Here is a 17,629-nt window from a genome sequence, read left to right as displayed (position 1 = left end):
AGTTCCTTCCTGAGTAGGGGCTGGTTTCCGTGGTGCATATATTCCCCACTGAATGGGATACCAGTCTGTTGCAGGATTACACATTTTTACTAGCTGAGTGGACTGGAGCATTGTAAAATGAAGATTTTTGCTCAAGAACACAATACCTCACCTGGTTCAGAAATCAAAACCACAATCTTAGGATTGTGAGTCCAACACCCAAACCACTAAACCATGTACCTCCTCGTCGTTTTGTAGACCAGTGATCTGATGCTTAGCTTCATGTAAAAAAAGTAAAACAAATCTTCCTTTATATGGAATCTATCTGTGGGATGTTAAAACTCAACACTGTAGCTCAAACCTTTCTGTGAGAAACTCTCCTAGCCTATGACACTATTTGGATCTTTGGAGAGCTAAATGTCTTGGCTATATACAACACAATGCCATTGACAGTATATGAACAACCAACTCCTTAACTGATTGTCCAGTACCCTATAAATTTATCAGGTTGGCAGACTGTGGCAAATAGTGGTAGACACTATGCTTAGGGACAAAACCCAAATGGTTAAAATGAACTTTGAATTCTTGACTTTGGAATTAGTGGTCTAGTATTTTAACTTCACAGCTCTTGTGTTTTATAGATTTGGAGCCTTATTTTTTTTACATAATCACTATTATAAATAATACATAGGAAATAAAGTTTAAAGAAAACAAACAAAAAGCTGTAAAATGACTATTAAAATGTGAGCTATGTTAGTGTGCCATGAAGAAGGTAATTTAATATTTTAGATAATAAACCTCAGTGTTAGTCTTTTACTGAGCTGACATGCCAACAATAGCACATCTGTAATCTCCTTGAATTTCTAGTAATGATGATAAAATGCAGAGCCTTCATTTTGATAACACAATTCAGTATTTAGCTGAAGGAACGGAAAAAGTGAAGTCTACTTCAGCTTAACAGCCATGTAAGAATAATTGTTTTCTATTAAGAAATAAAACTACCTTTAAAACAGAGGATGTGTACGCACAGGTGTACACCTTTAATATGCAATTTATGAATAATAATAATCATCGTTTCCATTATAGGCACACAAGGCCTAAAATTTTAAAGGAGCAGGTGGTATAGTCAATTAAATCAACCCCAGTGCTCTACTGGTACTTATTTCACTGATCCCCAAAAGAAAAAAGACTAAGTTGACCTTGGCTGAATTTGAACTCAGAATGTAAACACAAACAAAATGTTGCTAAAGCATTTTGTCTCTGTTCTAATGAATCTGCTAGCTTGTTGCCTTAATTATAATAGTAATAGTAAATGCAAAGCTATTTAAACATTAAGCAAAAGAGAAGCTAATCAAACTTACCTGTTGAGGAGGCTGTCTGGAGAAGAAATGAAGATGTTTATAGAAATTAAGAAATTATAATATCTTTACTTATTGGATCTGTCTGTCTATGGTTTTACAAATTTACATATTGAAAAAAAAAAATTAAAAGAAAAGCTTCAGCAAAGAACATCTCTGGAATTTCTGGATTTACTTTTTTAAAAAATAAACCGTTACTTTCACCACACAAGAAAACCCTGCCAAAAAACAATTGTATGCCAACATTCTTATTGCAAAAAGATACCATATTCAACTACTATAAATGAAATGAAAATAAAATGGGTTTCATTAAAATATCATTTGCAGCATTGAATGTATTCCAAAAGTGAAATATAGAAGATATTTTTGTATCTGTAGAGTGCTTGGCATTAGGAAGAGCACCCAGCAGTAGAAACCATGCCAAAGCAGACAGTAGAGCTTGATGCAGTCTTCTGACTTGTCAGCTTCTGTCAAATTGTCCAACCCATGCCAGCATGGAAAATGGATGTTAAATGATAATATGGATAAATGGTAAAACAATAGCAAACTATAAAGGTCTAAGAAGAAGCAGTTGCTTTTTGATAGTTCTTTTGTCTTGGATATAGAAAAGACAAGACTGACTGTTACCAAACTGGCTTGTTTGTTGTCTTCAGAATTGAACATGGAGAGCTGAATAGTATAGCAACCAGATGACAAGTGTGACCATTGATGCATAAGCTAGAACAATGCAGTTAAGTCTGATCTATTTCCTTCCTGGTTAAGGATATCAGTGTCAACAAATATTTGAAAGGAGAACACAAATTTCCCAATATCACTGATAACTCGTTAATTTCTTCAGTTTTGAGGAAATCAAGCTCTGTGGTATTTTCAGCAGATTTTGTTGAGAAAGGAAGAAGATCCAATAGATAAAATGAAGAATTAGATGAGTAAATGCTATCAATTGATAACTGGAGGCTCAGAAACATTGTGGAAGTAGAACAGATGAACAGCATTGCAATGCAAGACTTTTTGTCATGTTTACAGGCATTTAAGATGTGAATTTTGTTAAAGAAGAAACTAATGAAGCATTTATTTATGCTGATTTCTTGTTTACATATTTAACCATGGTATGTACATGTAAAATATCTGAGCCAGTGAGAGTTAACTGCATTGGCTGTGCTAATTCCAGTGGCCTGGAGCAAGCCATCAACCTTTCAGCAAATAAACTGTCGTTCTAAAAGCTAGACCAGGTATGACTTGTATCACTGGTTATTATGAGAACAATGTTATTTAGGGAATTCCAAACAAATTTGCTTGATTCATACAGTATTATTATTGTGATTCCCTTAAATAAATACTTCCCATTCAGTATTAAAGTAAAAAAAAAAAATTTTTTAAACCTTGTCTGCTACTTTTGAACTTTTTAGTGCATGCTTTATGATTTTGTGTGTGTACATTGTTAACTGATGACTGACCTACAAACAATAACAAGAATGTTTATTTTGAGAGGACCACATCAGCTGTCAGTCACCTGTATAATATAAATTATACTTGGCAGTAAATTGCTTTGGTTGCTAAAATATTTTTATAGTTTCAAACTCTGTTGCACAGATGTCATCACATGCTACTTACTGGAAGTGTATGTTTCTCTATGGCCTACATATTTACCAGGTAACTTAACCAATCTTATGAGAAACCTCTTGTTATAAAACTTTTCTTCTGATAATTGAATTTATAAAACCATCAACTCATACAAGCTGTAGAGTATGGAGATAATGTGAATAAGCAATAAGAAAAAAGTTTTATAGTTGAAAGAAGAATAGTGACACAGCATGGCAAAATAGTCTTCAAAATTGTGATAATGTTAGTACTCTGTCACTATCTTGGTGGAATACAGGAACTGATCACATTTGTCCACTGGAAAATTATTTCTGAACATCTGTGGCTGAACCACATAAGAGGATGCAAATTAAGAGTGTTATTCATACATTTTCTAATTATTTAAGCTGCATGAAGTGAAATGGAAGAGAAATCACAACAACCAGGATTTGACACCAGGGCAAGAATTCTTCAACTTATTATATTCTACTATAACTGCCATTATACAAAAAAAAAAATGGAAACTGAATCTGTTACATACACCCTCTCTCCTACATGCTTTTTGCTTTTATTTACATATTTTAAAGAATTATTTTTCTCTGGTGGCAAGCACCCATGTGCAAAAAAGTAAGTTCTTTGCAAGCCAAGACAGGAAACTGGTTTCATTCCTTGTTGCAAATCATTTCAGTTCAGTTCACTTAAACTGTTGCATCTTCTTCTATCTCTGTCCTTAGATGTAAATCAAGTTGATGGGAATTTGAAACTGGAGCCTAAATAGTTATAATCTAGTGTTGTGGTGTTTTTGAAGCACTATACCAATTGTTAGGCTATTCCAGATGTAAGCCAATCATTCACTTATATTGACTAGTAATGAATGGCTACTTAAGAATAATGTTGATATATTAAATGGCTGTGTGGTTAACAAGTTCACTTTCAAATTACATGATATCAAGTTCATTTCTACAGTGTGGCACCTTGAATGAAGAGCCTCAAACCAACCAAAACATTGTGAGTGGACTTGATTGAAAACTGAAAAAGAAGCCTATTATATATTTATATATGCTTGTGTGCATTTACGTATGCCACTTTCCAATTCAAAATTCACACAATTTGTTGGCATTTTTCTTGCTTGTTCACTTTGTGCCTTTGTTGCTGTATGGTAGAAGAAATCCCTTACTTTATAGCATAGTCATATAACCCATGCTAACATTGGTAAAAAAGGATGTAAAATGAACAAAATGAAATCATAACTCAATTATTTCTTCAAAAGCTGTCAAAATTCTTGGTGCATCATTGCAACTTGGTGACAAACACACTTCCAGTATAACCCTCAGATAGCTAAAATGACTCTTCTACAATGTGAACTACTTCAGGTATTTAGCACACGGTCTCAGATTGAAGTCACTGAACACATAGAACTCCAAAATTGATATGTTTTCTTATTATTTAAAGCCAGATGTATTATATTTTAGTTTTCATTATCAAAAGGTATGTAATTTAGTCACTTGCCTTCACATTAATCTCTCTTGAATATAAAAAAAAACCCTAATCATATTTACTAAAATCAAAGCCATCTTCTGTAACAGAAAATGTAAAACAAAATACTGAATATTGCATTGCACATATTTAATTAGCGATATTAAAAACCACACAAACTTGTATGTGTGTATGTATATATGTATTATTTTGAACATGACTGTTCTCAAATTTGTTTATTTGTATTTGTTTGGATTGGAAAACTTAAAATAAGTGCATTCACAAATCTGGATCTCTTCAATATTTTATCATTGGCAAGAATCATTAGAATGACATATTAATGATGATATTCTCATTGCCAGATTTAAAGTTTTAGCAATCAGGAATTGATCTCTTGTTTCTTATTAATCACCATTTCATCTAGAAGATGACACAGGAAAGTTCTAGGAACATAAAAGGATTAAGAAATTTTTTATTAGTTTGTTCTGGAGGAAGGGGCTGTACCCTCTAAGTCTGGTAAGATTAATGCTAGTAATGTTTTGCCTAGGTCAGGCTTGGGCAATCTTTTTCAGTGTGCTACACAGGACATGGCTCATCATCAGGCAAGCACCACTGCTGGAAAAAATCCAAAGTAATCTTTTATTTTAGTATGTCTCCCAGAAAGTCCTGTGAGCCACAGTGTGTTTGTGACTGACTTAAACTGTTGCAAACCAGCAACTGTAAGAAACAAATGTGTAGGGAGAGGGAATTCCAAAGGGCTAACATTCTGGGAGACAGGGTGTAGTGGTTAATGCAGGTATGAAAGTTGGGCATGATATGGTGAAGAGAGGAGGAGCTGGCAGTTGAAAGCACTTGAATAAAACTGAATTAGAGAATACAGTTCTATATTTAAGAGATGAGGTATTATGTACATTATTTACATTTGGTGGATACTTGTCCTCATCTTATTTGTTGTTAACACAATGTTTCAGTGGATATACCCTCCAGATTTCATCAGTTGTCTTGAAATTTCGAACCTGGGTTCTCATTCCTAAGGTATTTTCGATGTTATTATTATTATTGAGTGAGAGAGCAGTGCATGCCATCAAAGTGACACTGGGGTAAAATATACGAAGCCCAGTATACCCATCATGACTACCCATCTGATAAGGGTACACTAGGCACATGCATCACAACCATGTGTGCGCGACATGGTGATCTCATATCAAGATAAACAGCACATGACCTTGCAGGTGGAGCCCAGTTTGAATTTTCTTCTGTTCGAGTAACACATCCTGCTCAAAAGGTCTTTGAATAAGGGTTGTTTAAGGATGTTGAACGAAGCACCCATGTTTCCAGAGGTGAATTATTCAAACCCCAAAGAATCCCTCTCAATACATGGCTATGATGCTCCCCAACTACTTCTGCTCATGATCAGAGATGCACATATCGTCAGCCTCTAAGGGACATGCTCAGCTGGTTATGGTCAAACAACTGACAAGCAAATCTGTGGTATTGAGCAGAATATTTGCTGTAGCCCATCTTTTATACCGAGACAAAACAATGTACATGATAACACTTCCTATTATTATTATTGAGGTCACTGCCTGGAATATGCCCACGGGCATATGGCATAGTGGTTAAGAGCGTGGGCTACTAACCCCAAGATTCCGAATTCGATTCCAGGCAGTGACCTGAATAATAATAATAATAACAACATCGAAAAGTACCTTAAGAATGAGAACCCAGCTTCGAAATTTCCTCGAGATATCTGATGAAGGCTGGAGGATATATCAGCCGAAACATGTTAACAACAAACAAGATGAGGACAAATATCCGGTATATGTAAATAATGTGATTTAGAGAAGTAGAAACTGTTGAGTTAAAGAGAAGACACAACACATCTGACAACCTTTGTCTAGTTGTGGTCTTAGATGTGCATGTAGCAGCAGCACAATTCTAAATGTGAAAGCCATAGTCCATAGTGCCTTTCATTTGAGCTTCCTTGAAGATTAATAGTAGTTGAAGACTGAAGTATTTTCTGGCTCTGAAGAGAAAAGTAGTCTTAGTGATGTTAAAATACGTTTGCCTGTAGAGATCTTCTAATAGTGAGGCCAGCATTTTCAAGGGCTTTGCTTTTGTGCTGCTTATGTGGTGTGATAAAGTTACAACTGTTGAAGGAGACCAGATTGACATGACTTCAATGGAAGATGATTTTAAGGTCTTGTTTATGGAGTTGGTGCAAACTTGATGTGAGCTGTCTTGCTTGCATGTAGATGACACAAATATAAAGAGTTAATAAGAAAATATTTTTAAAAATGCTTAACAAAAATGATAAAATTTGAACACAGTCATGTTTTTAATAATATATGTTTAAAAGAAAAGATATACACACACACACACACACAATCACACACATTGTTAATTGTACATTAAAAAATGGTGAATCTGGTGTTAGTTTAAAAAAAAATTGACACATCTAATCATCTACAATGAAATTTGAAGAAAGAATCTGAAGGTAAGATTTTTCTTTTCCTATTTTTTTTTTTTTTTGGCAAATCTATTGATAACTTTTTAAAAATGTATATCATTGTTGTTATTATTGCTTTTGTAACTTTTATTAGAAAAGAAATTATTATTATTGTAGTTATGGAGGTGGTGAACTGGCAGAATCGTTAGCAAGCTGGACGAAATGCTTAGTGGCATTTTGCACATCTTTATGTTCAAATTCTGCCAAGGTCAACTTTGCCTTTCATCTTTTCGGGGTCGATAAATTAAGTACCAGTGAAACACTGGGTCAATGTAATCGACTAGTCCCCTCCCCCAAAATTTCAGGCCTTGTGCCTATAGTAGAAAGGATTATTATAATAATTGTGGCTGAGCAAAGGTATTTTTTTTAATAGCTAGAAGTAAATGGAAAGTTGATGCACTAATAATACTAGTTTCTTGCATTGTTGTAAGAGTGACAAATTGTGGACAGTTCAATGACACATAAAATGGTGAGGCTTTACACCAAGTGCAAAAAACAGGAATGGGAACTAACAAAAACATAACATACAATGAAATGAAATGCTACCATTGTTGGTACAGGCACTTAGGACTAATCAGAGATCTCACAGATACTATTTTACCCGGATGTAGACACGCATGGGTAGGGAGTTGCTTAAGTCAATCTCAGTATTTGATAGGCATTTTATTCTGTTAACTCCGAGAAGGATTAAATATGAACTTAGCTTCAATAAGATTTAAACAACAAATGTGAAGAACCAGAACATATAGCCCCAAGACATTTTTGTCCAACATTCTAATGATTCTGCCAATCCATCTCCTTCATAATATAAAAAATAATCACCCCTATATACACATAGCTCCACCCTTACCTCTATCTTGCACTCTCCCCACACTCTCTTACAACCTTTACCCCACCCCACCCTTAAGCTCTGCATCACTCATCCCTTCATCCCTCTTCTATTTCCTGTATTATTCTGCTGATCACCCCCCTTTCTCTATTGCCAGTTTTCATTCCCTCTTCCTTGAGCCACTTCTGTTGACATTTACTCCTCAATTTATCTACGATTAGCCACTCCCTTTGCCATTTGTTATATTCACCCACCCCTATTTCTAGCCGACTCTCAGTACCCACCAAACACTCGTTCTTGTAATATTTACCCACCATTAAGGCAGAAATGTTGGCACACTGGGCAAAATGCATAGCAATATTTCGTCTGTCTTTATGTTCTGAGTTCAAATTCTACTGAGGTCAACTTTGCCTTTCATCCTTTCAGGGTCAATAAATTAAGTACCAGTTGTGTACTGGGGGTTGATCTAATCGACTGGCCCCCTCACCCAAAATTTCAAGCCTTGTGCCTAGAGTAGAAAAGAATATTTACCTACCATCCTTCCTGATCTTTTGTCTCCATGCTCTCTTCTGTTCACTTACTTGTACCTTGAGGATACATTCTGGCACCTAATCACTTCCATCTTTCTTTCCAGTTCTACTCTCACCCATATATAATGTAGATTAATCATAAATCTTATACACAACAACAAACTTGTTCCTGTTCCTCCCATCATGTTTTAACTCCTCAATACCTCACATAAAGCCACCTTCCCTACTATACTCCCTATCAGATGATGAGGTTCTTAAGTCTTGCTAGTTACAAAACAATTTCACTCGTGCTGATGCCATGAAAAACCACCTACTACATTGTGTGAAGTGGTTGACATTAGGGAGGGCATCCTGTCATAGAAACCATGCCAAAACAGACTCTAGAGCAAGATGTGGTCCAACAACTGGTTGGATCCTGTGAAGCCCATGCCAAAAATGTGTGGCTTGTAAGGAATTTCCCTGAGCATCTGTTATCTGAGTTAAAAAAAAAAACACATGGACTATTTAGTGATCATTTTCATGATATTAAAGGTATGAGATTAGCAGAATCACAATGTTGAACTACTTTGCAGTTTTTATTTTGGCTTTTCATGTTCTCAGTTCAAATTGCATTGAAGTCACCTTGCTTTTATCTATCTAAGGCTGGTAAAGTACCAGTCAAGTACTGAGGTTGATTTGATTGCCTGCCATTCTATGCTGACATATAACTAGTGTGGTACTGTAGATCTTCAAATGACTAATAGAAGCCAATAACATCATAGCAATTCTTTTGGGATGAACAGAATTAAATAAAATGCCACCTACAGTTCCTAAGATCAGTAGGGTAGTGTGCTACAAGAGCTCCTCTTCACCAGCCAAGTATAACAACATCAACATTTGCAAGTACTTCTAAAGAACTAGCACTATTACAAAAACTGGAGGTTGGGTATGCAAAAGTCAAAAGTTATGAAGAGATAATAGGAAGGCATTTTCCCAGCAGTGGGAGAGAAATGGCTAATTTAATAGGTTGATTAATATCTCATTGACATTCTCCTTAAACTAAAGGCTGAGCTGTTGTTAGTTTTGTTTTGTTTTGAAGGTACTATAAATAACTGGTCTCTAGTAATTTAAAGTCATGTGACTGAATTAGAAATTATCTCTAATTCTTAAAAATCTACTGAAGTAATTAAATACCAATTTATGTATTTGAAGAGCCACTCAACCCACAGAACTTGATGCTTAATCACTCATTAAAAACAAATGGTCTGATTAAAAAGCAAAAAGAAAGGAGCTAAATCATTTTTAGATAAATAATTGTAATAACTTCAAGGACAACAACAGAAAGTAGAGACTGAGCTAAAAGTTGTGTGATATCATCATGTCAGAAAGTTAAATAATATTATATTTTCTGTAGTGCCCTTCAGTGTTGTACGAAATCAAAGGTATTTGAAGAATAAGTGTTATTAATGAAAAAAAGGAAGGTGCATATTGTTGGATGCCCATTTATTTTCACTATTTTAGTCTACTGAGTTGTGGTGGTACTTACTGTAGTCATTGTTGCAGAGTGCAGAATAAAATGGTAATACTGTGTTGTAAGTTGAAATTTCAAATATAAGGTAGTAGTAGGTTAACCTTTCTGGGTGCTGCTCCTAGCCTTACCAGCTCTTGTCAAACTGATCAACCCATGTCTTAAAACAATGATGATGATTATATATATATATATATATATATATATATATATATATATATATATATATATATTATACTATGTTTTATTCACTGATGCAACATAAAATAGCAACAATAATAGAGAATAATAAATGGGCCGAGAAATTTAATTTTAATAGCATTTTTTAAAAAATTTGCGATGTAGACAGAATTTATGGTTTTTTTTCTTTTGCTGTTCATATTATTTGTCAAACTGAGGTTAGACAATGTTAACCTCAGCCATGACTAAGCAAATGTTAACCCCAAATCAACTATCACCATTTCATCCTTCCTAAAGATGTTATCCAATGTATTCTTGCTTTATTAAGAGAGTGGAGCAACATATTTTGTGGAAGGATTGGTTGCCATTTCTAGCAAGCTGAGCTGTTACATTGAGATACCTTCATTATCTTTAATATTTGTTTCTAGAATTGTGGAACCAACAGAAGTAATAATATCAGATAAAAGTGCTCACTTTTGAGTTCAAATTCTGATTAGGGTATAATTAATTATATTAAAGTCACTGAGTATAAAACTATACCCTAATCCTTGTTAAGCTTGTTTTCCTGCTACTTTTCTGAATGTTATGCTGGATAGTGATGGGTGATGTGATCAACAAATCTGAGTAAGCTCATTCAAATGGCTTTTATAGAAACAATTATAATTATTTGTTACTCCAGTGTTACACAAACCAGTTACTTGACTTTTACAGTCTGTTAATAGTTTTCAACCATCTCCAACAAGACACATAGCAAGCTTTTGTCATTGGTGTGTAGCACCAGCTTAGCATTGTAAGATGTAACTATGATTCCACTTCACTTAGGGCTATACTACACATTTCATCAATGTTTAATCACATGACATGCAGTGTGACTTTCTAGTTTGCTCTACTGTCTAGTCTATTGCAGTATAGCTGTAATGTTTAACCTCAGGTCAACTCTGGCTGAACAAAGACGTTCCATCCTTAACAATCCTTTGTTTCTTTACTTAAGAGTTAGATGTATTTTGAAGGAGATTTCTCTGCTCTTTGTAGCAGTTTCATGTCATCTCTATGCTTGTAGATCCACAATGGCAACAAGTGAGGTAGACTTTGTTACAGCACAATAATAGTTATTGTTTTGCACATACCAGTGGTGATGTGTATCCCAGCACTGTGTTTGATAATAGTATTCTTGAGTGTATATGATATGAATGTGTGTCTGGACTGAGTAGGAGAGAGAGACAGGTTTAGCAGCTATTGTGTGTGATTGTTTCTACAAGAGTCGACTGCAGTTTGAAGGATTGTGGAAATTTTTTTGTGTGTGTGAGTTGTTTTGTAAACAAAAATTGAGTGGTTCTTCAAATTCAAATATTAGTTTCAAATTTTGGAGACAGATATTTCATAATTGAAATTTTTTTCTAACTTCTATCAATTTGAGTACAAAGTTTCCACCTGAAGCTAAGAAAGTACCTTTTGGGATACAAGTGCAGGACATTAACCAATCAGTCTTTGCACCTCTCGGATACAATTTGACTGTTAAGCTGACATTAAATGGTTAAAATAGAATTTGCTTCAATAGCTTAAGGTTGAGAAATTTTGAGAAAGAGACCTGTAGGATGCCAACAATGAATTAAGCTGGTCTGGAACTGAAGATTCTGCAAATGAAAACTGATACAAAATAACTGAAGCTAAAAAGTAACTATTCTAGAATGTTTCTTTGAAAAATACTGTCATGCGATAAGGAATTTCAAAATCTGCTTACTGATTGTATGTATGCAAATGAAATTCAGCTTACATGTAATATAAACAAATACTCATATGATCACATAGTTCTTTTTACTATAGGCACAAGTCTTGAAAATTTTGAGGAAGGGGCTAGTCAATTTCATCATCTCTAGTGTTTGACTGATGCTTATTTTATTGATTCTAAAACTATAATAGTATAAATGAGAAAACATTGATACACACACACATATATATTTGCTAACACTATGTAAGAATTCATACAGACATATAATTCACAATATATTCATATTTAGATGCAATGCATACACAAACATACATTTCTATACATTTACACAAGAATTACAATAAACATATTTGTATATATGTGTGAATATATAATATATATATATATATATGCATTGTGTGTGCAGTGTATGGCGTGTACATAGACATGTGTATATGTAAGCTGAATTTCTTTTCACATACATCAATCTGAGTAGATCTTGAAAATCTTTATCACATGACAATTTAGCAGTTTTTGAAGATATTTTCTAGAATATTCAATTATCCTGTTCAGTTTGACAAATAGTTTGGCTCAGAATTCCAAGCCCTTGAATCACTTAAGTAACTTCACAACTAATAGAAATTATGAATACACTTTTCTGTATCGAATTTTGATTCTCATGGTTTAAAACTAGATGGATATATATTATTTTCTGTTGTGGGGTCAGTTGATGTAAGGAGAAATTAATATGTAATAGTTTAAATATTGGTGATAGAGGACAGGCAAAGTAATGACTGTGATATATAAAGTTTAAAATAGTTTTTTTGGCAAAGCCAATGTTGTATCAATTTTGGATAAATTTATAATAAATTGAGATGGTAATATATCTCATATAACTTGGTATTTTCAAATAGCTGCTAAATGATTATCAGGTATAAGAATCAAACTATTTTATCCATTCTTTATATATTTAGGAAATTTTTTTTTTACCTTACTACTGTAGTATTCTTCCAAATCTCAACTGAGATTTGTTATATCTCAGTGGAGTCTGTTTTTGATTCTGCTTGAACCAGCTGACACAGTCCAAACAACCTTTTTTAACCTTTTAGCATTCAGATTACTCTGCCAAGTGCAATACTTATTTATTCACATTGTTTTGAATTAATTACGCATTATTTTGTAGCTTTGAGATTTTGATGACATGATTGTTCAATTTTAGAATGACATCGTAGGATAGGTGTGAGAAGCTAGATTTGGCTGGTTTGAACATAAAACAGAATATTTGGGACAAATATGGCCAGTCTAAATGCTAAATGTTTAATATGGCACTGTTGGTGCTGATATCTATTCCTTGGATTAGGTGCCACAAAACTAGCTATTATTTCCTGGTCTAAATTTATAACAATCTAATTCAATTATTCTTTTTATTTTCATACAAAAAAGTGGGTTGGATCTATAAATTTACAGATCAGCTCTCCTAGATCTCATCATAGTTTCTCCTAGCCTGTAAAGAAATATTGCCATGAAGATCATGTCAGTATCAGGAAACATATCTTAGCATTTGTAGCTTCCCTGATTAGTTATACTTGAAGATCACAATATAGGCAAAACCAGTGAATAGTCATACATTTCTGTAATAAATAACAGAACAAACTGACTTGACCAAGTGTGCTTGTTAATAGGTTATCTGGCATGTTCACTAAGATGGCAGATTGAATAACAACTACAAATAAAGGTAAACTATGATTGAAAAACAATCAGTGTATAGGCTGTAGTAAACTTCAGTATGAATGTAGCTAAGACTCATATTTAGACAGACCATGGTCTAATGTACAAATTTTATCTCCTTAATATTAACTGAATTCTGTTTATCTCCTTAATATTAACTGAATTCTGTTCATTCATATAACCTAAATTACTGAAAACTAGTTCTGTATCAATGTATTTGTGTAACTTCCCTGGAAAAATGAATCTGTTTTGTCAATATTTAAGCCCAAATGATTCAACTCATGGCAACTGACTTTGACATGTCACAGACAAATTTTCGTTTATTTATTAGTTGCTGCCTACATAGATCCTCACCATTTTCCTTCAATTCTTGATTTTTGTCTAACCTATGGAGTTAGTGATACTTAAAATGTGGTTGTTGGGAAGAGTTATGTTAGACAGGTACAATTTTGGTATATTGTAATTATATTGATAGCTTCCATGATGTACATTAAGATTTCTTTTTTTTTCAGGATTTTTTTCAAGTTCTTTGATGAAATAGGTTTGCTTTTTGCAAATCAAAATTATTTTGTGTTTAATTTCTCAAAGTGAGAAAAAATTTGCAACACACTTGTATAGCCTTGTATGGAATTGCAGGAAAGCTGTGATGAGGATATTGTATCTTATGATGGATCTGACTTTTCACTAAATGAAATGCCTTTCTCTTGATCATAATTTCACAAAGTTTGTCCTCACTAACTCTTTGGTTTAAATTTAGATTTATTTTTTTATTTCAGTAATACATCAATGCCTTCAAGCTCCAGTGAAAGTACAATTAAATCACGTGACAATAGCTTCACACTTAATGCAGGTGAATCTTTAGCTGAGGCTTTTAGTGAGGAGATGCTCGCATGGTATGAAGATCAGGAATCCTCAAAGAAGCACCCAACCCTTGTTTGAATTTTTTCATAAACTATTATAACAAGGTTTGTTAACTGTGTCTATAATATATAAATGAATGTATTATTGATACTATTTCACTTATCTCAGACAAAATTACAGGCATGTCTTTTACAGGTGTCAGTGCCACATAAAATGCACATGTGCTGGTGCTGCATAAATGCACCCATGCTGCTGGTGACATGTGAAAAGCACCCAGCACACTCTGTAAAGTTGTTGGCATTAGAAAGGGCACCCAGCCCTAGAAACCATGCCACAACAGACAATTGGAGTCTGGACAGCTCCTGTCAAACTGACCATTCCGTGCCAGCATGGAAAACAGGCATTAAATGATGATGATGATACTGAAGAAACACAATGGGTTTCTTTATGGCTTAATGAGGACAGTATCCCTAAGACTGGTCAGTAGAAAAGGAAGAAACTACTCAGGTTGTTACTAACTTTTACTTTGATCTTTGTAAGTAACCCAGCTGAAGATTACAGGCTGCAAGTAGGTCTGTTGGAGACATATCCACTGCAGGAATAGTTACTAACTAGGAAGAAAGAAGATATGAAAATCATCAGCTAATAGAATACATCCCAAAACATTATTCATGGATTAGAACCCATTGTATCTGGCAGAAGACTTAGCTGACAAAAAAAAAAAAATCATACTAATAAAGCATCTATACTCAAAGGAGTATGTAGCAACACATTACAATCCATTATTCACAGACTGAAGACTTGGTCTAACTGCTGTTCAGCAGTGGGATAGTTTTGTAGCAAACCACATGCCATATAGTATTTAGCTGAGCTAAAAATATATTACTTTTGGCATGTTTGTGTAGTTAAGAATTTTTTCGGTCAACATTTTGTGAGTGATGTTTTGTAGATAGAGAGCTTATACATCATTATCGTTTAACCGCCACTTTTTCATGCTTGCACGTGTTGGATAGAGTTTGAAGCAGATTTTCTACAATTTGATGCCCTTCCTGTCACCAATCCTCACTTCTTTTCAAGCAAGATATTTCCCCATGGCCAGATATGTTCGCACAGAATACTGGAATTTGATTGACATTGCTTGTTTGACAATGACACTTGTTTACAACTATCATTGCAATGTCAAGACTAAGAGACACAAACACACTTATACATTTATATACAATGAGCTTATTTCAGTTCCTGTCTGCTGAATCCACTCAAGGCTTTCATAGGCCTAAGTGTATAGTAGAAGACATTTGCCCAAGGGTCCATGCAGTGGTATTGAACCCAGAACCATGTGGTTGAGAAGTGTGCCTATATATGTGTGTATGCATACACACAAGTATATAAAATAGTTAAAATCTAATAATTTTATTGAGTAGAAATTGATAAAATATGTATTAAACAAAGTGGAAGAAGTAATATAATTGACCAAAACCTTTAAGAGTTTATGATTGTTATAGTACTAAAAGCCCTAAGTCTTAGTGTTTCTAATAATAATGAGTAGATATAAAACATTGATTTTATATATATATATATATATATATATATATATATATAGTAGCATTGTTGTAAAATGGTCATTTTGTTTATTTAATAGGTTAACTGGAAAACAGGACACACAACACGTGTATGAAAAGGCTGTCGATTTCCAAGATAAGAATTGAATGTTTGGACCAACTAAAATAAGAACAATCCATACAAATTAAGTGTGGAATCAACTGATCTTTGAATCCGGAACAGAACAGTGAATAATATATTGTCTGAGAAAATATAAGGCATATATTCCATGAACATTGCCAACAAGTAGAAACAATATAACTAACACATATTGTTCTGTAATAGGGCATCTTAGTAGAGCTGCAACAGTAAATTATTTATTTTCAAATACAACATTCAAGTTTGTATCTCTCAAATACTGCAAACATACACTGTCATAGGTTGGATGGAAATAACCTGGAGAAAATTAGGTTTGAAGTCTCAAGATATTTCCAGCAACAGAACTGAGAAATAACAGCCATCACTAATGTTTGTGTACATGAGCATGTGTGAGGAGGGAAGGTTTTTTTTTTGAAATCCTTGGATCTACTCCAATTGTAGGATCTGTGGTATTTTATATTGGGAGCGTTCTAGTTCCCTAATCATGTGAAATTAGTTTATACAACTGATTATCTGGTCTTATTCCATCCACAAACCAACTCCGTGCTTCCTCTACAAGTGGTAGAAAATGCATACTTCTGGGTGTCCAATACTCCAAGAGTAATTCAATTTGTGTGCCACAACCATAGTTATACCGGAAAAAATTTTTTTTAAGCTGTACAATTGCTAAGGACAATTTTAAATCTACATTTCTAACGGGTAAATCAACCAGCCATTGCTGGGGGGCAGAAAAAATCATTTTAATCCCTTCCTCCTAATACCAGTGTTTGTCTGCAAAGCACAACCTTAATAATTTTATAAATTATGTCTATCTTTCAATTGATTTTGAAAATAATGACTTAGTAAAAAGAAAGCTTGATAAAAGGAAAGAACATACAATCCACAAAATTAATAGCAATGCAAAATCTAAAATTAGTGCTTGGTTAAAGACTATCACCAGTGAATTCCAAATAATCCACACTTTGTAGCTTGTTCACCCTACCCATAACTGCTGCAACCACACAATACAGGTGACATGATCTGACTACTTAGCAAAATGTACAGCATTATCCCAGAATAAACAGATGTGTGGTATACCCAGAGTGTATGACATGTTGGCTACCTTTGTGCCAAAGGCTTGCTTGTACTGAGCTGATTAGGGCTACTCAACTAGAAATAGTTGATGTGTTTATAATATGACTGGTGCCGTAAAAGATAAATCGTGTTTCTGTCATACTCTAAAGCTTGAGAAATCCAAGCTAAATTACAGATTAAAATTTTAATTCTAGATAATCAATTGTAAAATTTCATTTTCTTTACATCTATTAATTGTTATTAAATGTCTATCCTGTTTATTCTTGGAGCAAGGAGAACTTCTGTGAATGTAAATAGAACCACAACTGTTGAGTGTTATTAAAACAGGACTTTTCCTACTGTTAAAACTAGTTAAAACACTTTATATTTAACGAAATATTATACCTTCGTACAATTCTCATGACATTTCTTCAATAAAATGGTTTTTAAAATTGTCTTCTTTTTTTCTTGGTTTGTATTTTGTTTCACATTTATTTTATTAATTAGGCTTAGTGCATGTGGTTTTATACACATTTTGTAATTTGCATTTAATTTGGTTTTGGTTGATGAGCTACAGATAATATTTTGAAGATGAAACTGAACTTTAAGATCCATAATTAAATCAATAGACAAGT

General features: G+C 33.8%; 1 protein-coding gene across 11 annotated transcripts in view; it reads left to right on the top strand.

The window, feature by feature from the left end:
- The window catches only part of LOC115232686 (FERM domain-containing protein 4A), a 383,772-nt gene extending 366,323 nt beyond the window's left edge, over window positions 1–17,449 (top strand). For all 11 annotated transcript variants that reach the window (XM_029802713.2, XM_029802715.2, XM_029802716.2 and 8 more), the window contains 2 exons: window positions 14,159–14,347; window positions 15,883–17,449. In XM_029802713.2, coding sequence (XP_029658573.1) covers window positions 14,159–14,321 — 163 coding nt within the window. In that variant the 3' untranslated portion in view covers window positions 14,322–14,347; window positions 15,883–17,449. The remainder of the gene's footprint in view (window positions 1–14,158; window positions 14,348–15,882) is intronic.
- Window positions 17,450–17,629: the final 180 nt, after the last annotated feature.

Source organism: Octopus sinensis, linkage group LG2, assembly GCF_006345805.1.
Source record: "Octopus sinensis linkage group LG2, ASM634580v1, whole genome shotgun sequence".
Taxonomy (NCBI): domain Eukaryota; kingdom Metazoa; phylum Mollusca; class Cephalopoda; order Octopoda; family Octopodidae; genus Octopus; species Octopus sinensis.
Note: the sequence above shows the minus strand (reverse complement) of the source record. Positions and strands in the feature narration are given on the sequence as shown.